Source organism: Oculina patagonica, chromosome 4 (genome assembly GCF_052425735.1).
Source record: "Oculina patagonica isolate OP01 chromosome 4, crgOcupat, whole genome shotgun sequence".
In the NCBI taxonomy this organism is placed as follows: Eukaryota; Metazoa; Cnidaria; class Anthozoa; order Scleractinia; family Oculinidae; genus Oculina; species Oculina patagonica.
In genome coordinates this window covers 8625461-8649707 of record NC_135761.1, presented here as the reverse complement: position 1 = coordinate 8649707, position 24247 = coordinate 8625461, and the positions used below count along the sequence as shown (strand labels likewise).

The window sequence follows — 24247 nt, the reverse complement described above, 5'->3', positions numbered from 1 at the left end:
TAAGCCTTGAAATAGCTTGCCGAAAATCGTGGAAAACCCGTCCGCCATTACTCGGACGTCTAAAGTGAGCCAGCGACTGTACTGAAAAGCGGATTTACGCATGAGTTGGTCCGTGACGTCATATGCGCATCGTCGCTTCGAGCTTCGAGTGTTCCAAGAGAGAATATACTGAGAATTAACCATAGGCGTACGGGCAATTTTTTGCCAGGGGGGGCGGTGAGACATTTGCCCAAAAATTTTTCACAAGTTGCCCAAATTTTTACGAAACAGTCGAGAAGAAACGATGGTCATACGGCGATGCACTAGCATAGGCTTACAAATGAAGTGAAGAATTATTACATAACAATCTATCATATGAGCTCATAAAACACGTTAAAAGTAATAGTTTTCTCAACCATTTCGACGGCCGAAGATATTAACAATACGATCCATGTCATTGTTGACTACAGAGTTGGAATATGCCCATTTAAAAATGCTAATACAAGTGCGATGACAAGTAATAATTTAGGCCAAGTAAAAAAAAAAAGGTTTCTCGTCTGGATTTCTATAAAAGAGAGCGGGCGGGTGCATTTTTTGTTATTTTCTAATTATTTATACTTTTGTTGCATTTCATACCTGTGTTGTTCGAATATCGATCGATAAATCCTGCAAGGTAATTGTCAGACCTATCCAGTACGGAACTAGCGTAACTAGGATTTAAAGTTTTGGCCTTAGTTTGCATTAAAACGCAGACAAAAGTCATGTCTTACTCCGTACAAAGTAAAAGAAAACATTGTTGGTTTTTGTTCGTTCTAACTTTTCCAAAAACAAATAATTAAAAAAGAGAGGCGGCCCCAAAAAATGAAGCGGGCGGGACGAGAAACATTTGTTTTAATTTGTTTTTTGCCTTATTATTTTTCAATCTGTGCAACGCACTGAATGATCGCTCTGCAGAACACGTTGTACGTAGCAGGTATCACTGCATGGATATGAACCACGTAAGAAAACTCTGAAACCTTATCAAATAGATCATTCTCTTGCATTGTCTCCAGCATTTCTGAAACAGTCATGTAGCCTAATCCGCGCACACGACGAAAACTCGCGCACATTTTCTGCTCGGCTTCCAGAATCTCGCCCTCGATTTTGTAAAATTTAGCAACGCGGAGAAGCTTTCTTTATCAGGTGTTTAACTGTGACAGATATTTGCAGTACAGTGCCCAACAGTAAAAAAAAGAAAAAAGTACAAATATGTCTATCAACAAATGACCCCCTTCACTATTAACCAGAAATTTATCAGGTGCTAAGCAACCACTGTCTTGTGTGAATTTACATCGCTTTAACCCGCCGACTGCAGGTTAAAATAGAAAATATCTATCTCTTCGAAGAAAAAAAACTAGCTTCTTTAAAAACTGGCTTTGCCCAAATTTCTCTTGCTGCCCAAAAAATCTGAGTTGCCCAAAATTTGGGGGGGCTGCAGCCCCCCCTGCCCCCCCGGCCCGTAAACATATTTCTTCGACAAATTCTTCGTCTAGTTTGCCCGGTGGCGAAACCCAAGAGAGCCGCAACGAAGAGCAATTTAGCGGTATCGTTTCTTATAATGAGAATTTAAAGCCGTTTGACGTCGGTCTAAAGGGCAATGTTTGTATGCAAATACTTCAATATTTATTTCATTCGATGAGGTTTTGTAGCTGCCGTCTTCATGTCCAATCGAAGCACCGATCGAAGAAGCCTCGAAGAACGAAGAGGAACGGCGATTCATGGACTACATACGTTTGAATACATGGTATGATGAGAACGACATTGAATAGTTAGGATAAAATGTCTGCAATGTTTGAATTAATAGAGAGCTCTGCATATATATATATATATACATGTAGGTTGCTATTGCCGTTTGCGAAGGATTGAAATGATCTTTACTGTTGTTTTCATTCTTGTAATCTATCATACACGCCATGGGCATAAAATCTATCTCAGCTGTTTATTCCGAAAAAAGCTTTATAAACATGAAATAATGTAAAATTTATACAGAAAAATTAAAGTCAACAAAATGGTGCAGGTGAACAATGGATTTAGCTCCTTGAGTTTTATACAGTCTTACCTTCCTTGACTACAATACAGGTAATAAACCTTTTTAGTAGAAACTCAGCTGTGTTCTATTGGAAATCCGCGAATCTGATTGGTTCTCCCACTGATTTCTATTCGCCGATAGAAAACAGTCGCGCGCTCGCGTAGCTCTTTAAGCGGTAAATTTTCTTGATTTTTGTCTTCAAAGTGCACAATATTGTAGGTTTTGGACTGAAATTCTTTAGAGTTTTCTACTAAAACAATTAGACTACTCGCCCTCGTTTTCTATGAGCGATAGTCAACTCGGCTGCGCCTCGTTGACTATTTGCTCATAGAAAACTCGGGCTTGTAGTCTAATTGTTAATTAAAACTAAGTGTTTTAATGGGTTTTAACACTTCAGACATCTAGCTTCAGCCAGCATTCAGTATTCCTGTTTCTTAAAATGAGAAAACCATTTGAATGCTGTATAGAGTCCTTCACTCTATTTACTGATAATGTTATGAAACTGTCCCACAAGTAGCAGCAAAACTGGGTAGGAGTAGTTTTTCTTATTCATTTCACCCATTTGTTTTCCTCTTGGCCCCGTGATTTTTTTATGATAAAAATAACTGAAACAATATATGCACAACATGGGAACAAGTAAAATAATATTAAGGGTATAAAGTTTTCAGTTCATAAACGGGAACACCTGGACCTCAAATAAACACTGGGACCTTGATCAAACGTTTCCAGTTTTGAACCAGCATTTAAATGAAGCCTGCGGTGAGTCAGGGTCTGGCATCTACTCAAAGAAAATATTTTTTTATGGTATCATATGCAATATGACAGTGGCTCTTTCTAGATAATATCACTGGCAGTACATTGTGCATCTGCAGTATGTGTATGTAATTGAGAGTTCAATTTTGGGACTAATCTTGTGTCAACTTAATGTGACTGTAAACAAGCCAGCTCCGTGTACCACCCTAAATAAATTGCTCCCTTGATGCAAAAAGGCAAAGTCTGCATGCAAGCCTGCTTGCCCATCAGGCCAAAGCATATCTTGGTTTAAGTAGGATTACCGGTAAGCAACCTGGATGAGATGGAAGTACAATTGCATCACAGGTTTAACCTCCCCACTCCCCCCACATACATGTAATGACACTGGTCTGGGCTCACACCTGAACAGCTTGATTCAGAGTCTTGCGCACTGACCATTAGGTCACCGCACCTAAATCAAAACAACTACCCCATTGCTATGCAACATTTTTATTTATGGTACAGGTTTGACTGTATTTATTGTCGGCTTCGCAGTTTGTGTATACTCTTTAAATAAATACATATATAATGGTTGCAAGGGTCCTGTGTGACCTCAAAATTGCCCCCTTGTTACAAAAAGGCAAGGTCTGCATGCAAGTCTAGTTGCCCACCAAGCAACTAGACTTACATGCCCTTGTCACACCATCAATTTGCCAGTTCCCATTCTACACTTGGAGAGGAGGCACCATGAGAGTAGTCTTGCCCAAGAACACAGCACAATGACACCAGTAAGAGTCCACACCTGAACCGCTTGATCCGGAGTCCGACAACTTACACTTAGGCCACCTCACCTCAATCAATACAACATTTTTATTTATGGTACAGATTTGACTGTACTTGTGTTAGAAATTATGATGGATCAGCAGCTCAGGGGTTCTCTGGCACATTCACATGATTTATTGCTGGCTACTACATTCTCAACTTATGAACAAAAAGAGCATGCCAAAAATAAATATATTGCAAACTTAAAATAAAGAGTAGCTAGGATTTCAACGGTGCTCTGTTGCACACAGCATGAGTGATTGGCACAGGTCATAATTATAGCTCACGGCCCCTGTTGTACTTAAATATAATAAAGATATACTGAGTAAAATCCGGATAGCATGTATGTCTCTGAGACAGGCTAACACTGTTCTATCCTGAGATTACTTTTCAAAAAATGTTTATGAATACTATAAGTGCACAATGAAGTACAGTCCTACTGTAGTGTTTTATATTGCATGGCAGAAATAAACAAGTGACCAACACTGAAGACGTGCTGGTGAGTTTATTAAGACTACAGTGTATACAGAGGACTACAATGGAAACATTTTCAGTACACAATCAGTAAAAAGATATTGCTAAGCTTTGCATCCTCTGTATGTACTTTCACATAATGTACCGCCTCGTGCGAATTTATTTAAGTTTATTTGTACAATAGAGGATATAATTCAGGAACATACAGGCCGATTCGCCCAAAAATTACCTTTTTGACATGAAGTATTTACAATAAATTTAAAAATGACTATTCTAGAACACGAGAGCTTGAGCAACAGAAGTAAATTACGCCACTCACCCAATGTTTTGCTTCTAAAAAGGAGCGAATACAGTAAACTCACTGTAGATAATTCGAAGCCTTCTATTCTATTCACTTCCCTTGGATAGTTGAAGTAGTTAACCTCACAAAGGTTGCCGTGAGAAATATCTATAAAGCATTTCCAAGAGTACAAGTTTCCCTCAAAGTTATCAGACGATCTATTATTCATCTTGCGTGGTTCGGGCGAGTTAAAAATTCCGCCTCTTGAAATGTTTCTGCCACTATGTTGTGCAAACGTGACCTGGAGATGCCCTGAAGTATGTTTAAAAAACATTTGCACAGTAGATACGGCTTCTACATCACTACAGATTAAAAAGAAAACCAATGTTTTTCCAGATCGGTCACTCCAGCCTTCGAAGAAGCCATTTTGTTGATGCGCATATGACGTCAGCATGCTCTCGCCCCAACTAGTTCCAGATCTCTATTTGGTCCTCGGACATTTTTGAATCTAGTAATGGCGGCAAGCCAAAGCCGAAGTTTACGCGTGAAATAAGTGGTCTTCCAATTCGAATTTGAACTTAAAATTTGGCAAAGTTACTATTTAATGTAAGTACTTTCAAAAACCGAAGAGAAAAGGGAAGGTAAAATTTTGATCATAGTACCACTTTAACCTTAACCAAACGTTTTATAACAACGAACTGCAACTAGAGCGGTAATTACTTGAGAGTCGAAAGTAATATGCGTTTGCATTGGTTTTGCATTACTACGCTTAGAGACGGACCATTATTTTCTTGGAGGGGGGGGGGGGGGATGAAATATTTTCCTCTGCAAACTTTTTATTTTAGTTTATGCACCTCTGCAAACATTTTTTTTCGAAATTCTTACTATTTTTTGTTATACATATCGTGTTTGCAAACAATTTATTTTGTCTTTCCAGGCCCTGCAAACAATTTTTTTCAATATTTTTCATCCCCCCCCCCCTCCAAAAAAATAATGGTCCTTCCCTTAGTGATTAGTTTAAAACTCTCGCGCCACTTCCGCAGCCAATCAGAAGTAAAACCTAAACCAATCAATCGCTCGGGCACGTTTTCCTGCGATTCGTGCCGGCTACATGTATTTACTTCGAGTTTTGATTGATTTACTGAATTGTCTGTGTTCTTAATAATTGGCTAACGCCGTGATTACTTTGGTTTTGGTTTTACGACACTTAATTGAAAACTGCTCTCTGCTGGGCCTAATCAGAAAAGAATGTTTATAAAACGGTGCAGGAGAGGGTCACCAAGAAAACAGGGATAATAATTAGAAAAGACAAAACGAAACTGAAAGATACATCTAGCTACAATCACCTTGATTTTGCCCTTGAAATTGTCAACTAGATATTTTTTGTCTCGTATAATTTTAGGCCATTTTTGTAACAAAAATATATTTAGAAAGTACAAGGGAACATTGAATGATAATTTTCTACAGTACATGTGCTAACTGACGACGGTCAGTGATTGTTTCGCGCTCTCGTCTGTAGCGGTACTTTTATTGAAGATACACCAGGGATTTAAAGAACTCCGAATTTTATTTGCACTACACTTGATCCATAATAGTGAATCGAAGTCATAGTCAACTGCAATTACAATATTCGAAATACACAAGTCACTGTTTGTACAAGCTTTCAAACGTGAATTCGAAACAAACGTACTTACAATTTGTGTTTTCTGGTTCTATAAAATCCCTTTAGTTCGAACTTCAAGTAGCTTCTAGTGATAAGCGTCCGTTGCTACTGATAGCGTCCGTTGCTCCTAATAGCGACCGTTGCAACTGATAGCGTCCTTATTTAAATTTTTACTAACGCCTAATTCTCGTTTCCAAGCCTCGCTACGGCTAGGCGGTAGTTGAAAAATATAACACGATTAATTATGCACACTGATATGTGAACTGTGCGACATGCACATCAGTGATAGTCGCCGTCTATACTGGATCGTCAACATAAACATCGTCGCCATCGTCTTTGACGTCATCACCGTACCATATCGGGTGTCAATAAAGACTTCAGACTCTGCCTCGTCCCCAGGCGCCGGTCGGCCGGCCTGTTAAGGCGGTAAGGCGGGAAAACAGGGAACGCGGGGAGTGATGGTTGCGGCCGGAGCGAGCCGTATCAGTCCCACAACGCCAAGCGAACCGTACACCACCAAGGAGGAGGACGCCTGGGGACCAGGCAGCTTCAGACGTGCTTTCACGGAAAAGCTAACGCTCGAACCGTGAGCAAATTCAATTTGATAATAAACTATTTTTTAGAGAAATTATATAAATATTTTTTTTTCGATTAATAAAAAATTTGTTATTTTTTTTTTTTTTTTTTTTTTTTTATATAATAATTTTTCCAAAACTTTTTCTAAATTCGCGTTGATTTTATTACGCGTACATTTTTTTCGCGTTGTTAAAATGCCTCGTTATATTCCTATAATAAGGTAAATGCTTTGAAGCGATCACGCGATGGACCCTTCGGTCGTTGCGGTTGGATCAGAAAAGGTCTGGGAGCTAGAACGTCCAGAACGAAGTCGCTTAACGATATTGCTCTGACTTCTAGGTATTAATTTTCAATATTGATTAGCATGCCGCTTTGCCAAGGTCAGACGGAACGATACTGTAGCTCCCTGGAGTTATTAAGTGGTTTTAAACATGATTCTGAAGGTCTACAGTTCAGAACAGTGTATTTACCCGGAGAAGTCAAGTATTTTCCTTAGATAGCCCGGGTTTACAAAGCAAAAATTTTCGTACCTGTGTGGCAAGGCAGCGTATTTGCTCCGTACGAATATTAGCAAGTTTCGACGAGTCCTTTATATTGCTTCATGTCATTTGACTTCAGTCAAGCCGGAAATAATTATTTATCTGTATGGTGAAACTAATCAACTTGCCTTCTTAAAAAAGGAGTATTTATATTTGGAAAGCACGGAAGCGGAAAAAGAAATAAACACTCTACCACACAGCCAGGCAAAATGCATGCTGAACTAAGCGAGGGCTTTGGGTGAAGCAAATTTGAGAAAATATTGTTTAATAAATTGTGGCTTCTTCGGAGATGTGTCTAAAATATTTCGCAACGGTATAGGCTAGTCTGTGCCCTAGTATAGTCTGCCATCGCTTCTGCAAGAATCACTTGTCGTCTCTTTAAATTTATTTGGCCGTCGGCTATGCAAGACACGCAATTCTTTCGAAATCGATTTAAAAAAATGTTCCCTGACATGATCCTGCTGTAAACTTCCAAAATGCCAGTTACGGAACCATTCATTTGCATTGACTGCCTAACATTATCGCCTCTTCTTCGCTCATAAGAATCGACTTGTGGCAGGTCTAAGAGACCTGCTGAAAAACTGAAACGATATTGTCCAATAGATTTACCAACAGGTTTAAGTATTGTTTTGGCAATCAAAATCGTTTTTACGCCGGAAGAGTTTGGTGGCGCTAGCGAGACGTTCTGAATAACTCGTCGATCAAACCCGAACCGCCTCATGAAAATCTCTATTTTGGTGGAAATGTTGTTAGTTTTCATTATTGCCTGCTGTGCTGGTCAAAATGTTTTGTCCTTAGAATTTCATTACCCGCCAAAGATTGTATCAGATGAAAACGTTTGCTTCGTGGATTGGACGTCAAGCAAAGCTGTTTGTGAGTCCACAACACATCCCGCTTACAAGCGCAGGCTCTTCCGCTACGATGGAAAAAAGGTATTTTTAAAGTGAATATGTTGCCACATTTAGATTCTTAATAAAATAGAAGTCAGCGTGCCCAACCAATTATATGGTTAATATTTGACCACTTGACGCAATTATTGCTGTCATGATCCTTATAGCTTGTTGAATTGTATTCTTGCTAAGAAGGTTCGATTTTTTAATTATATAAGCCGTGCGATTTTTAAGAACATTGAGCATTTAAAGTTAAAAATAAATAAAAATGTGTTATAGAATTCAAAATTATTTTATGTTATGGAAACCTCCCATCTGTCACATTTTGCTTGTAATCAGCTGGTAATATAGCCTGACTGACCCTGCACATTGCTTGGGTTACCTTGCCTTTGTTGTAAAGCAGTCTTTATTTTTTATTTGATTTTGAAAAAGGCGCTGTTCAAATTGAAATGTGCTCCAAAAGAACAGAACTTGCGTTTAAGTTGGTAAAATTCTGAAACAGACACGAATGAACGATAGAAAAAGGTAAGCTGCGCGATAAACCACTGCGTCAAATTTGCTTGACACAAAGTGCTATTTGTTCAAAATAGCGCAAATAGAAGATTGAAGTAAAAAAAAAAAACTTGTTTCGCTTACTCAGCAAAAAAAGTTTATTTGGCGAAGCTTATTTAAATCTTTTGAACAATGAGAACAGGCAAATATTTATTCTACCACCCTCAGGGGATAACTGTTTCCGTTGATTGCGTTAACTCTGCTCGATTGCGTTCCTGTTTGCTTTTGTATTGCCTTTCGGCAAAAAAGGTTAATAATCTTCTCTTGCCTTCAGTAAAAAAATGGGTTTGTTTAAGAAGGCGTAGGTACGGAATTAATCTGTAGTATAAGGCTGTGTTTACACTTGGTAACTGGGCACGGTGCACGAGTACGATTCTTGCTGGACACTAATGTAGACATGCTAGGGGGTGTGTTTACATAAGTGCCAAGCCCGGATAGGGGTGCGCCACCAAGGTTCTTAAACCCTGATCCTATTTAAGGATAAAGAAAGTGAAAAATGATACCCTTTTTAAGGCCCAAAACCGAAAAATGACAACCTATTCAAGGGGAGGAGAAGCGTTCCGTAGGCCACATATGGGAGTACCCCCCCCCCCCCCCGTGGTGCCAAGCGAGAATCGTACTTGGGAACTGCTCTGCGCACCAAGTGTGAACATAACCTTGCAAAATACATTGCTTCAGTCTCTTTTCCATGGATCCTGGTAATAAGGTTAAGTAAGGTTACCACTGCAGGTAGATAGCCTTATATAGAATTTGCAAGATCCACTAAAAGAAAGAATAATATTTAATTATTCAAAAATATTTAGAAAAAAAAGGTGATCGTTTTTGACATGTTCTATTCTTGTAGGTTGGCTATGTGAGACATGTTCAGTTAACTGCAGGAAAAACCCATAAAATGATCACGCGGGCGCTCAAGCCTCCTGTATTCGGTATGTGTGTTTTCTTAGAATATATAATGTGCCGGTCCGACGGACTGAATCGACCAAATGGATGGATGAACGAGCGTTCAACAGTGATATATCAGTCGGAAAAAAGTACTTTTCTTAGCATTCGTTAAAACAGTCGTAAATTTTTTTTTTTTTTTTTTAATTGCAACACAAAGACATTCTTACAAAAGAAACTTACATTACTTACAAACACTAACGGCACATGCTGCATTACAACTGCTTCTGCTAAACAATAAATATCACATAAAGCTGCTCTATTTACATTCTTGCTCTACTACTTACTTAATAACTGTGTTACAAAACTGTCCACTTAGAGATGTAAATTTACAAATAATTATCTTAAGTAACATAGCAAAAACGTAGCTTATATCAACTGAATTGATCAAGTAATTAAAGAGGGGAAAACAAAATGATAAAAAAATAATAATAATAAGACTATCTTAAATTGCTAGAAAAAAATGCCATTTATTCTCAAAATCTTTCACTTTATCAGACGTGGCTGCGATATATTTCTCTAGTTTCATCTTTTCCCGCACAAGAGAGACGAAATCTTGAAACTGGAACTTGATAGTATCTAATGCTTTAACATATATAAAATACTTGCCTAACATGATGAGATGGTTGAGAGCTAAACAGTGAGTGTGACTGCGAATAATTCCGAACATGACGTCTAACCCCGAAAGACTCAAATTTCAATTTCAGTTTCTGATTTCTTTAATATCCAATCAAATAATGATTTGAGCAGACGAGAGTCAGTCTTTGAAAGTTGCATGCCATTACCATGATGAGGGCAATTCTTTAGCGACTTCAAGACGAAAACTATGGCCTGGTCGATTCACCGCGTGCCAAGGAGCCGGTTGACTACAGGATTGTAATTGAATTCATAGCGGACAAACGCAAAAATTTAACGCCGATCCGGTTTTCGCCGCCGTAAACTTTCTTAAAGTTTGGAGCAAAAATGTCATGGTTACTTGGCTCTGCAAAGAAAGACCAACAAAACCTCTGTTATATACACTAAATACTCAACGTTTGTTCCTGGCCTCCTGAACAGTTTTTGCTTATGGGCGTGGCCGTGGGCGGAATTCGAAGCTATTAACTACATCATTTATGTTTTCCCTTCTAGAAATACCAGACTTTTTGACAAAAGAGGAATGCGAGCATCTTACCAAAAAAGCAGAAGAAACAGGGCTTATATTGAGCGAGGTGTCATTGCCTGATGAGCAGAATACAACAGACAAGTTTGCCAGTAAGTTATTTCTCAGAACTTGACAAATTATGAAGTCTCAGAAATAAAAAATTGGTTTATTTTTTTTTTTGGAAAACCCCTTATAAAGTACTTATTAAAATGATTCGGGTCGTTCAGTGGGTCCGTTCAAGGTACTAAGAAAGGTCCTTTAAAATAGCTACATCACAGTTTTCCCAATCCTTCTGTATACTCCAACTTGTGAAATCCCATTCCATATTATATGTTACCTACAACCTGAAAAGATGTACCCCTCACGGGAGGAGCCTCCCCGTCCCGGGGGGGACTCCTATATGAAACGGACGGGGATGCTCGTCGGAAATTTTGAAAAGAACCCCTAAAAGAGACCAATCTGGGTGTGGCTCAAGCTTTTCTTGACCCCTAAAAGATACCACAAAATTAAGAATAGAAGTTATATTTGTATATTTCTTCGTGTGTAAACCTAAACGAGACCATTACGACTAAAAATATTGGCGTTTTGCCCGGAACACCCTAAGCGAGACCAAAAATCCGAAAATTACACCCCTAAGCGAGACGACGAGCATCCCCGTCACTTTCATATGTGAGTCCCCCCCGGGCTCCCCGTATAGTTTACTATAGGGAGAACCCCCATTCCGGGCCTTGGCCATGGTGAAGAATACTGTCGTTACACCGGGGACTTGAGTATAAAGAGGGTCTTAATGCGGTTAACCGTTAGCCGTAAAACGGCCAAAAATTTAGCCGTTAGGCGTAAAATATGTTAACCGTATGGTAACCGTAATATGTTAACCGACTAGGTCACTCCATTGTCCCAGAATGGTCCTAAGACCAAAAATATGTTTTTCAATAATGGAAGTTAATTTTTAACTTTTAAAAACAATGGAAATTAATTTTTAACTTCTGTTAACCGTAATGGAAAAAAAACTAACCGTTAGCCGTAAAACAGCCAAAATTGTAACCGTTAACCGTAATAGCCACCACCCCATTGAGACCCTCTATAAAGGGGTTCGTTGTATCAGGGTTCCAGGGTATACATTTCCGAGCAGTGCACAGTTTAATCAGTTTAGCGCTTTACTGTTCTTCTCATGTAGGCGATTGCTATGATGATGACTATAGATGCATGAAGTGGGCAAAAAGTGGAGAATGTAAAAAAAATCCTGGCTACATGTTAGAGAAATGTCGACAAAGCTGTGATGTATGTAAAGGTAAGTCGAATCAAGCCTTCATTTATATTCTAATAATTTCCCGTAAGCTAGTACTAACAGCAAATGCTTTTTTTTAAGATGAAAGGTCTTATGACTTTGACAACTGGGACCTTGATAAAGATGGCGTCCTCACTGGATACGAGGTAAGATGAGTTTTAAAAGAACACTGAGTTGTGTGTGTTATATTTGAAGGGTTGAAGGAGGCGGCTTTAGCCGAAAGTAAGTATAATGTCCCCAAACAAAAAACCTTTTGGTATTTTTTATAAATGATGCTCTGAAACAATTTTTTTAATAAGATCTCTTTAAGTTCAACTATATAGTCCCAAAAATAATCACATTTTAGTATTTTCTCTGAACGTTTTGACATTAAAAACTTTGATGTTAACTGGGCTGCCTGCAATTGGTAGAAAAGCATATGCAAAAAGACTAGTCTCATTTTTAATTGAAAGTTTTACTTTACTTACTTTGGCTTTTTTTATTTATTTGCAGTTAATAAAGGCATCCGAATTGTTTTATTACATGTACTTGGATGAATTCGATGTACACGAGATGTAAGTCAGTCAAACCAATTTTGAACATGTATTACTGAAATGAAAAAGTCTTGCAGATTATACAGTAATAGACGTTTAAGTTTTCTCTAGGATGAATTTCATGTGATCAGGCTCTGTAACCAGGGCCCCTTTGACAAAGTAAAAGGTTCAAGTCGCACTGTCATACAAATTCCATACGTGGGGCGACTAAGAGTATCACTTTACCCCCATGAATGGGATGGTAGCCCATACCATGGCAGGAAACCACCTCCCAGAATTAATGTCGGGTCGCTCCGACAATTCACCAGTACCCATTTGTAATCGCTGAATGGAGAGAAGCATTTTGATTACTTATATAAATTCTGGTTTACTGCGTTTGAGACCTTAGTTCGGCTACTGCCGGGTTTGAGGTGAAACAGCGATTGAATGTTAAGTAAGATTATATTGTTGAGACACTAGAAATAATTTTGGATAATATTCCCTCGTACATATAACTATTTAAGGTTGTTGATTTCTCCTTTGTAGTTAATTGACTGTTCATATGCCTTGTACATTCCTCAGATCGTTTTTTTTTTCTCGTTTATGTTTCATAACTACAGGTTTACAGTTTTGAATATAACTCAGTTTGGTTCAGGTAAGGAAACTATATATTTTCAATATTTCATATTGTTATTTGAAATCCCTGAATGTTGAATTACCAGTGTTACCTTTTTTTAAGAAACACAATTCTCAAAGGCGTGACGCTAAAGGAGGGTTAATCCTGCGTGTTTCGTTTAAAGGCCCAGTAATACGGACGACATTTTCTTCCAACATTGACTGTCTCGCAACATTGTTGAATTGCAAGTTGTTATGTGTTGTTGCTCGTATAACTACCCGTAAAACGTTGCGGCAACATGTTGATGCACAAAGTTGAATAAATGTCAACTAACACGGCAGGTAATACGCACAAATGCTATACAACTTGTAGTGCAACTCAAGTCGAAGGAAAACGTTGCCCGTATTACGGGATCTTGACAACCAGGAGCTCAAAACAACTGTTTTCTCAATTTTTAGGCGGTTCTTGTGATGATAATGACGCTTCGTGCTCACAGCTCGCAAAGGAAGAAGCATGTGACATGTATCCAACCTGGATGTTATTGACCTGCAGGAAGTCGTGTGGGAACTGCGGTTGTGAAGACTTAGCAACGAACTGCTCATCACTAGCTAAGGAGGAAAAATGCCTTCACGAAGATCATGTCATTTGGATGTTGAGAAACTGTCGTCGAAGTTGTAAAGTTTGTCTTGGTAAGTAATTGCGGACGAGTCTCAGAGAGTAAGGACTTCTACTGAGGGCAAACGGGAAAGCCTGGTATCTTTCTTTAAGGAATGAAATGGATATATCTTAAGGAAAAAGATTTAAAACAACAATAACGACAACAACAACGACAACAACAACAACAACAAAACCACCAATCTGTTGTTATTCTAAAGTAACAAGGATATTACAAAGTCAAACATACGCCAGATCACGATAGTGTTCATTCCAGACGTTAAAAAAATCGAGCTCTAAAAAAAACTTGTTAGTGAATGGTTTGTGGGGAGTACATTATTTTAGCACATTTGAAATGGAAAATTTGAAGCATAGCTCTAGTATTTTTCTGTGTTTTTTGTTTGATTTTTGTAACAACATTTTTAGAATTCTTTTTATAAAATTTCTTCCATGATCAGGCCGAAAAACATTTCGGTCATATATCGGATTCGATAATTATTTGTAAAACTTGCACCTACAATGTTTTCTGGTCTGCTTCCTCTTTTTTCAATAGGCGCCATAAACAGCGATATATACGATAGAATGGATACGAGCGACATTTTCAAATACATGAAGACAATGGAGAGAAAACACCCGAGGCATAGATCACGCTACAGTCACACGGCCTGGTTACACAGCACCATTCCAGACCCAATACAAAATAGGATGATTGACAGGTACTAGGGGTGTAACCAAACATTGAACTGTCGATGCATCGCAGGATTGTTCCAAAAGGGATGCATCGATCGCAAATTCAATTATATCGATAACAATCGCGATAGTTTTGTTAATTTTCGATAGTTACGATTATAATGTTCTGTGGTCCTTTTTCTTAATTGAGCTGAAAATGCGTCTCTTGTTCTCTGCTGTTCTCCTGTTTATTTTTGTAGAATCCAGGAACAATACTGTATTACGAGTCATAAAAACAAACTTCATTCGTTGTTTTTTAAATTATTTCTTTTCACTCCATCATTTAATTGTACAGAATGGCTGGCCACGGGAGGGGGCCAAATGTATGACCATATCTTCTTATGTCAAAGAAATAATAAATGAGAACACTGTAGAGCTCGAGTCACTAATCGCAATATTGTCACAATAGTATCACAATAGCAGGGTCACTTGCCTCGTCTAGATCAGTGATTTACACCAAAAATTAAAATAAAGAAAAGGTTTAGTTGATAACCAAATACTCAAATCGACTAAATCGACAGCCAGTATAGTCCACCATTTGGAGTTCTGCGGTCCAACATCTTACAATTTAATGAAGCCAAGAGGTGATAATACTTTCGCCACGCATGCAAAGTGAATGGCTTAGGCTATGCAACCGTGACTCGACTCAGACTATTCACGCGATTTATTAATTCCCTAACATGATTTCGATCTGCTTGTCAAATGTATAGAGTTGAGAAGTTAACCCAGCTTCCTCGTGAGATAGTCGAAGGTGCCGAGTCTCTCCAGGTAAGAAACTGCAAAGTTTGATGAAAATCAAGGATGAGACGAGAAGTATATTTAACAATTAGACTACGAGCCCGAGTTTTCTATGAGCTAATAGTCAACGAGGCGCAGCCGAGTTGACTATCGCTCATAGAAAACAAGGGCGAGTAATCTAACTGTTTTAGTAGAAACTCTAAAGGATTGCAGTCCAAAACCTACAACATTGTGCACTTTGAAGACAAAAATCAAGAAAATTTACCTCTTAAAGAGCTACTCGCGCGCGCGATTGTTTTCTATCGGTGAATAGAAAACAGTGGGAGAACCAATCAGATTCGCGGATTTCCAATAGAACACAGCTGAGTTTCTACTAATATGTGTTATTATTCAGCAAATGCGCGCGGTGCCCATATATGGTCAAAAGGTTAGCGTTATCTGTCATCCGTACATAACAGATATCCTGCGATATACGTAGGTTGCGAAGATTCGTCCGAAATCTTGTAAAGCGCTGCATAATTACAGTTTTACCATCTGCAAAATGTGTTTCGTTGATATTTTGTTGAATAATAAAACAATTATCCTGCTCAATCTTGCGGAATATCGTCTGACTTTAGCCAACTCGGCCTACGGCCTCGTCGGCTAAGTATCATTCGATATTCCGCGCGATTTCGCAGGATAATTGTTAAATATAGTCCCAGGGGGAGTACTCCGGCTTGTAAATGACGGGGATGATCGAATGAAGGCAAAAGTCAGGACCTAAAAAAATCCCTAAGTCTTCCAACATTACCCAAAAAAATCCCTGGACCAAAAATAACCCCCCCAAAAATCCCTTGTCAAATTACCCCAAAGTTGCCAGGAGGGGCAATAATATAACACAAAAAAGCATAAAAAATTGAACGCTCGTGTTTGTTTATTCATCATACCATAAATACGCCAAGGCCGCACCAAGGCACTTTACTTCGTTTTTAATACCCCCCAAAAAAATCCCCTATTTAAATCAAGTCACCCAAAAAATTACTTGCTAAATTTTCCAACCCAAAAAAATCCCGGAATCGAAGATTTCAAACCCAAAAAAATCCCCGTCATTAACAAGCAGGAGTACCCCCCTGGGAATATAGTCTGTCTATGATAACGTTCGAGGTTGCATGTCGATGGTTGGCGCAGTGTATTGGCATGCATCCTTATTCAAAGGGCCTGATCGCAGGTTTCCTGAAAGGGTAAATGGGGAAATGGGCAAATTTCCACCGGGAAAATGGAATTTGGGTCACCAGGACTGAAATCACAAGCAATTTTAATTGGGAATTTCATTTGGGAATGAAATTTGGAAAATCAGGAAAACAATAGGCTGATAAATGAGATTTGGGCAAAATTTGGGCTGAGGATTAAGATTTGTACGCGTTCGCTTATCAAACACGACTTACCATTAAATAGTGTATTTATTAACTTATGCCAAGTGTGTTAGTTTAGATGACACTTCGATTGAGCAGAGTAAGAAAGCAAAAATAGACGTATATTTGATTTATTTAGCTGATGCGCGAGCTTGGTTACGTTAGAACTAATGCATAATACGATCTGCTGCCTTCGCCAATCGATCAACGCCATTTTGGATTTCACTACAGATTTTCGAGCTAAGAAAGTTCACAGTTCAGGCTGTACAGTGAAAACAATGTATATGGCGTTTCAGCTTTGATGTTATACTTGCTAGGTTGTTAAATATGACAAGTACGGTCATTACCACGCCCATTATGACTCTTCATCCTCCGGTGACGTCAACATGATCTGCTGTCATCAGACGAGAAACAATACCCAGCCGTGTCGTCTCTGCAGGTAAATATCATACACATGTACAACAACAATGATTTGATTCACTTCACCTTTGAGATTTTGCACGAGTGCCCCCCTTCCCCCATCCCATCTCTGCTAACATTGTGAAAACACAGTTAAAAGACCATAGCATTCCTGAGCATTAAGCCCCAATTCACAGTCTAGCCCGTATTTGTCAGTCGGGAAATTGGCCAGGCCCGTCAAGAAGGTGAGAACAAGCCACAGCTGGTTAAAAAATCAGTGTGTAGTGTACCAATTTCAGTGTAGCCTGTGTGATACAGGGAGCTATGTTGGCTTCACGTGCGGGCATTTGCATGCCCGCGTGGATTGCCAAAAAAGCACGTCATCTTCTGTACGCAAGCACTATGACAACGACCACGCGGGTGCTGTCTCTGAAGCCCTCCTCAGTTGTTTCAAAGTTCTAAAGAAATAGGCAGGAACAAATTCGATGTTTTTGTCAACGAGATGCTTTACATCAAGAAATTAACACTGCACCGAGTTTGAACGGCAAACAGGTACAATCCGTGCTGAAGTGTTTGTGTAGCCACCTCCGCTATGTAAATTTAATTTATAACTCTTTGAACTCGCATTTAGTTAATTTCTCATTTAAACCCTTGATAATGGCGTCATGAGGTCGGCGAAACGTCGGGAAGTATATCGTTCGCTTTTACCTGTCTGAATATAAGTAAAACGATTCTTTTCTATTCTTTTTTTTTTCAGGATTGTAACAATCCTTTATTATCTAAACGACGTAGAAGAAGGAGGAGAAACGGCCTTTATTGTCGCTGATAACTCTACTCTTAACGAATCGGTAAGGTCTTAGTGATTTCAGATTCTTGCATATCACACAATTTGGATGGATACCTACAAAAGTGGTTAACTAAGCTCGGCTGTTCTTTCTCAGTCCACCGCGGTCAGAAAAAAACAAATGCTCAAAATTATTTTTTGTACTAAAAAGTTTGCAGTGTCATTCCGGAGATGAGCTGAGTACATACTTAATGAGCTCTTTGCATAAATCGGTCACATGGTACAATGTTTGCTGAATGACAATAAAATGTAACAGCCTTTAAAACAAAGAACTTTAGCCAGTCAAGCTGGAATTTTCATTGTTTTGGATTTCTCAGTGCGTTAACAATAATAAGCTTGCCATCCAGCAAAGCGAATTTTTTGCGATGTGACCGTTTTATGGAAAGGGCCCATTTTGATGCTAGAATCTGCTAAATTAAGCCAACGTGTTATCTTAATGCTCTAGATGCTCATATCAAAAAGAGGCAAGGAAGGCGACCCTTACAATCTGAGTAACTACTGCCAGGAAGCCAATCTGGTGATCGCACCGAAACGAGGCACAGCGATCATGTGGTACAACCACTTGCTCGACTCCGACAGCGGGTGGCTTGGGGAGAGAGATCCGTATTCTCTGCACGGAGGCTGTGACGTCAGACGGGGAAAAAAGTGGATAGCCAATCACTGGATACCAGCACCGTATAAGACTCATCAACATCTCCCAAGTATATATCGAAGAGGAAAACGCTAGGTTAATTTAATTAAGCCAACTTCTTCTACAAAATACGGATAATACACTACCAACCAGGAAGGTGACAAGAATCAGTAAAAATAATCAACCAGGGGAAATGGTTTTGTTGTATCACCAGTCTTAAGGAAAATTTTTCTCTCGATCCTTAGGACTGAAAAAAACTTCTAGTGTCAAACGCTTCTGCTTTTTGGACTTACTGTGAGAAGTCCTACAAATTTCTGTTTATTTTCTTCTTGTAAAGACTGTTGTGTTGCTCTAGAGCACAGAAAAAGGTAGCAAGATTAAACATAACTTAACACATGAAATCAAGCGAATTAAAATTCACGACAAATTTTTTTATGATTTTTATATGAGGGGAAGCCGGCTTTTTTCCCTTAAATACGTGATGTGAACTATCAAATTAAGTGGGTAGACGTAATAACCTATGCAGTGAAGGCCACATATGGTCGCTCATTGGAATAGTAGGAGAGAGCAAACTTAAGGGGTTTTTGTAATGAAGTAATTATTAACTTTATCATTACTAGATAAGATTAGGATTTTGTTTAGAGATGAGATGAGATTTTTTTTTTTTACAGCTTTTCATGTTTTCTGTAAATTGCAGAGGTGTAAAATAATGCTCAACTTTGTCAGAGATTTTGTAAGTCAGGTGTAATTTTGAAACAAAACTGATGTAACTTTTTTTTTATTCAAAATAAATGTTGCTGGCATTTCAACCTTCTCGTGATTGCCTTTAAATTTGTACTGAGAAATTTCCAATAATTTACTCACTAAACAATCGCCAAACGTCCCTTTTTATTCACTCAGAGTATCAAGGATTGCTCACTTTGCAAAGTTTTTGCATTTTTTCGCAGGGCGCTAGCCCTCAATCATTGTGCTCTGCAGTTTTAGCTTAACTATACAGTGTACCAACATGAACAATGAATCCAAACCCATCCTTTTTGGTTTTGGTTTGTTATCATCATTATTTTACCAGTTAACAATAAGTCTGCTTGTTTCGGGTACAAGCAGAGCCGCAAAGGAAGACTACTACCCATTGTCATCGTGGCTTCGCCGCTTTCGTTAGCGGCTCCGCCAATTTTGTTCATTAAAAGAAGAAAATTATTTTACATATATATCCTGCCAATAATTTAACTTCCATTCACTTTCGATCCAAGTAAAGGAGTAGGCTGCTTTTACTGGGCGTGCACACTTTGAAAAATAGCCTGCGAGCGAGGTGAGCCTCACGCGCGAGAATAAGCTGACGAGAGACCGCTCGCAGGCCCTTGCAATTTTCTCAGTATAAAAGAAATGCAGTTCGAACAAGCCTCTCGCCTTTAACAAAGTAACCACATGTTTCCCACAAGATAACAACCATTGATTGGATCTTGTACCTGCAGGCAGAGCTACATGTATCAAAATAGATAATTGATAACTAAATATGGAACTTCAACAGATAGGAGGCTTACAAGCTTTCGTAACAATTTCCCCATTTACCTAACATGAATCTCGACGGAATTTCAGTTGTGTCTTTTTTATTGAATTTAATTCAGTTTTGCAGTTTAGAAAGTGTTACCGTTAATAAGAACAAAAAGCCGTTTATTAAACCGTGTTTCGAAGAAGATGTGAATCTTGCCCAATGTTCCAGTCCAGACGAGTCGTGCGAGAACACGGGAGTCGGTGATTTTAAGCTTGTTCGCTTGCAGGGCATACGGGTAGGTGAGAAATTTAAATTTGATTCAGTTAACCAACTAGGAAGTAACTATTTTATGCCTGGTTCATATTACTTTTAAATTATATTTCAGAGGGAATTAGTAGAAGTTGTTGATGTACGCATAAATATAAAATCACAATTCATGACGAGAATTTTTTTATGATAGTTATAAAATCCTTTAGCATATAAAGAAAAGAAGCATTTCTTTGTGTTGTTTGATACTACTTAAATGTATCAGCTGCTTTCAGAATATTAAGCCCGCCTTGTTATTCTTTTACTATAAGAAAATACCATCCAAACAACCAAACTGTAACAGTGTGAAGTGAAAACAACTGAAAAGCCCGCAAGTAATACAATGTGGTCAACTGGTGGCACTGTCCGTGACCTGCTAGATTTGAGAAACAAAGCGTCTTCAACAGCAAAATTTTCGTTTTGTGGTTAGAATGCTGGTGCAAATCCACACGTTACACTGAGGAAATTAAAAACACGAAAATTCAGTAAACGCAAATTGAGTGTTATTTGGGATTGCAGTTGGTTTACTTTATGCGCTCGCTTTCAAGAGCATGAGAATGACCTTGATTATGTATAGCAAATTAATCAACCAAAAGAAAAGAAATCCATCGATTGCAAGCGATCAACGATGTGGAAATAATCCTTAATGCGACTTAATTTATATTATTTGGTCTGTCTGTGGTCGTACATACGAGGTTTTACTCGGTTTACACAAATAGATTTCCTGTCGTCAATCATAGCGTACGTTTCATTCATGGCTAAGCTTAACTCCATTTGCTTCGCTCCTATACAGTTTTATTAAAATGCATTAATAACAGACAGGTCACGTAAGATGGTTGGAGCTGGAAGAAGGGAGAAGTTACAAGTTAATCACCAGATCCATGAAACCGTTACTGTTTGGTGAGTGCTAGTCATTTTTGTACGCTGGGACCAAATACTCGATCATTAAACAACCCAACCCGATCCCAGGTCATGATCGAGAGAATTAGTCGTGAGCTACTTATTATAATATGTTTCCGAGCTAAATTAAAATTTTGATTGTTTTCTTCCCCTCGTCCAGAGATTCCCGACTTTCTAATCGATAAAGAGTGTGAACACTTGATTTCACTTGCAAAGGAAACAGGTCTCAGTATGAGCAAGATAGGACGCCAGGAATATGAGAGGGACTTGGACGAGGTCATGAGAGAAGCTGGTGGGTATTCGAATCCCACAAATAACAAGAATTCCTACAATAAAACAAGCTAGATAAAGGATGAATGAAATACCGAGTAAATGCATAATGATTTAGACAACAAATGCAAGGAAACGTTGGTATACTTAATTGTTATATTTCGATATAATTCTATATCATCTTCGGACTAAGGTGACAAACAAGTAGCTAGGATTTAATTACTGAAAGATGGTACATTAGCATTTAAAACATGCATATGAAAATACAAAAGAAAGACGTTAATGTCAAGAGAATAAGCATAGTTCCCTGCTAGCTTTTAAACTATCGTTCAAAGATGCTGCTGAACGCTTGCGGACAAGCAGAGTTCTGTTTGTTTTGCCGATGTACGAGGAATTGCAGCCGCGACAAGTGAATTCATATACAGCATTTGATTTGCTTAGTGGCGGTGTTTTGTCTTAGTGCTTGTGAAGAAACATAACTTTGTGGTCTTCTGTTTTATTTGGATGTTCACATTCGGGTCGACGAGACATCTACGAAGCTTATGCTTAAGTTTCTTAACAAGCTGTGTTGTAAGGTCACCGACGAACGGTATGGTAAGCCAGATAGTTGAATCTTTGTTGTCGCGTGAGGTATTGTAATGATTTTGAGGATTATTCTGGGCGTTAGTAGTAAAGCAGTCAATTAATGAGTTCGCAATACGTCTAGGGAAACCGTTCCATAATAAAAACTTTCTTATTTCGCTTAACGATTCGGTTTTAATTTTGTTGGGAGTGCAGATTCAGTGTACGTGCAATCAGTGCTATACAAAGAAGCCTACCATATCAAGCACTCAGCACCATCTTTGAACAATGGTTTAAAAGCTTGCAGGGAAGTTCAACTATGCTTATTCTCTTGACATTAACGTCTTTATTTTGTATTTTCATGTGCACTGATGTTTTAAATGCTAATGTACCATCTTTCAGTATTTAAATCCTAGCTACTTGTTTGTCACCTTAATAGTCTGAAGATGATATAGAATTATATCGAAATATAACAATTAAGTATACCAACGTTTCCTATATTGACACGATGCATTTACTCGGTATTTCATTCGTCCTTTATCTCCTAAAATTATCAGCGGGTAATGGTTTTTGGAAAAACAAGCTAGCCTGCTAGGAGTGATAAGAAGCAGCAGTATTCGCAGGATCGGAGCCGAAATGAAACTGTGGCTTTGAGTTGACATATCTATTACACTGCTATATCAGTAATTATTAAATCATTACCTTCAAGTCATTTTATCCATTTTTGTGTGATTTACTTTTTTCAGTCGAGGATTCAAGTAATTATAATTGCCTATATTAATTAGCATAAGAAAATAAAACGGAAAAACTAAAGCTAGGGACACTGGTAGTTGCGTGAAGTCTAAATGCATTCTAAAAACGTTAAAGGCTTTGAAATAACGAAATTGTTTTTTTTTTTTTGCTAATAAGGTGTAACATAGCAAAAATGTATTGTTTTACAAATTAAATGTTTGAAAGGTACTTAGAGAAAAACATCAAATTTAATCTCATGCCGCCTTTCGTTTTAAGACAGTAATGCAACCCTTGACCAGAAATATTATTTTGCACGGGACTTCAACGCATGGGATGCAAACAAAGATGGCATCATTGACATTCCAGAGGTACATATGTTATAGATATAAACAGGAGATAAATTAGAGAATGAAGATAAAACGAGTCAACAAATCGGTCAGCATAATTTTATATCATAGCTGATCTCAAACGAGTCGAGAAAAGAAACAACAAAAATTCAAACTTAAAAGGGAAAAGATCTCAGAAGCTGAGTTAGTAGTGCATTTTACTATAGAAAGTCACCAATAAATTATCTGAAATTATAAAATTAATAAATTAATAAAAGAGCATTTACAACACACATTGTTTCTCTCTTTACAGATAAAGACATTTGCTCAGGAATACAAAACGTTGCACTTAAAAGATGATGAAATAATTGAAATGTGAGTATCGGCAGCTATATAATTTTATTTCTGGTTAAAAGCGCGGGAATATGGAACAAAATCAGTTATTAAATCTTTCTTGTTTTGAAGGTTAAGACGGTCAGGAATAGCTGATAATCAAGTAGAAGGTAACCAAACAAAAGCAAAATAAACTTTTTTTAAGTTGATCTGATAAGTGTTTCCATCCTTTTTCCGAGACGCATGATAGTTATATTTTGTATGCAAGAAATTCCAAGTTTTTGCATTTGATCTTTTTTTTCATATATTCAATTTACTTATTATATGTATAAAGTATTATTTAACACAACTTATTATGAGAAACTTGATTGCAAATGGAGGCGCGGGGGCCTAATGGCTAGTGCGCCAGACTTCGATCGAGCGGTCCGAGTTCGAGCCCTGGCCGGGGTCACTGTGTTGTGTTCTTAGGCAAGACACTTTCTTCTCATAGTGCCTCTCTCCACCCAGGTGTATAAATGGGTACCGGCGACATAATACTGGGGGGGGGGGGGGTACCCTGCGATGGACTAGCATCCCATTCAGGGGGGAGTAGAAATATTCCTAGCCGCTTAATGCTACGGAAACCGGGATAAGCTCCGGCAGTGTGGGCCGCTTGGCTCGTGGCTTCCCTTTTGATTGCAAATGTATTTGCTTTGCTTCTAGGAAAGATAACGGCTACACTATTCAGTGAGTGGAACATAAAGAGAATCCTTGCATATATGGCTTTTTTAAAATCTTCGAGTCCCCGTCATAAATTTCGTTTCAGCGACACGGCCTGGTTACGCCAGGACAAAACCGCTGATCATGTTTTAAGGCGCCTTCATGAAAGGT

The 24247-nt window shown here is 38.4% G+C and overlaps 2 protein-coding genes across 2 annotated transcripts in view; both read left to right on the top strand.

Annotated features, from left to right (window-relative positions):
* Positions 1-6746: 6746 nt before the first annotated feature.
* LOC144649418 (transmembrane prolyl 4-hydroxylase-like) lies at positions 6747-19286 on the top strand. Its single transcript, XM_078508907.1, has 13 exons — positions 6747-8065; positions 9420-9501; positions 10643-10765; positions 11833-11946; positions 12025-12089; positions 12436-12497; positions 13076-13110; positions 13530-13760; positions 14279-14441; positions 15165-15222; positions 16901-17022; positions 17740-17830; positions 18272-19286. Exons 1-13 carry the CDS (start codon positions 7853-7855, stop codon positions 18551-18553), a joined length of 1641 nt encoding a protein of 546 aa, XP_078365033.1. The 5' UTR covers positions 6747-7852; the 3' UTR covers positions 18554-19286.
* A 537-nt stretch (positions 19287-19823) lies between these two features.
* The window catches only part of LOC144648133 (transmembrane prolyl 4-hydroxylase-like), a 4997-nt gene continuing 573 nt past the window's right edge, over positions 19824-24247 (top strand). The window contains exons 1-7 of the mRNA XM_078507766.1: positions 19824-20244; positions 21074-21155; positions 21316-21447; positions 22995-23086; positions 23358-23419; positions 23510-23547; positions 24080-24245. Of these exons, the coding sequence (XP_078363892.1) occupies positions 20032-20244; positions 21074-21155; positions 21316-21447; positions 22995-23086; positions 23358-23419; positions 23510-23547; positions 24080-24245 (785 nt within the window). The 5' untranslated portion in view covers positions 19824-20031. The remainder of the gene's footprint in view (positions 20245-21073; positions 21156-21315; positions 21448-22994; positions 23087-23357; positions 23420-23509; positions 23548-24079; positions 24246-24247) is intronic.

Coding starts and splice junctions, on each gene's coding strand:
- LOC144649418 (XM_078508907.1), top strand. CDS start 7,853: ATGAAAATCTCTATTTTGGTGGAAATGTTGTTAGTTTTCATTATTGCC. Junction 10,766..11,832: donor TACAACAGACAAGTTTGCCA/GTAAGTTATTTC, acceptor CTTCTCATGTAG/GCGATTGCTATGATGATGAC. Junction 12,090..12,435: donor GCGTCCTCACTGGATACGAG/GTAAGATGAGTT, acceptor ATTTATTTGCAG/TTAATAAAGGCATCCGAATT.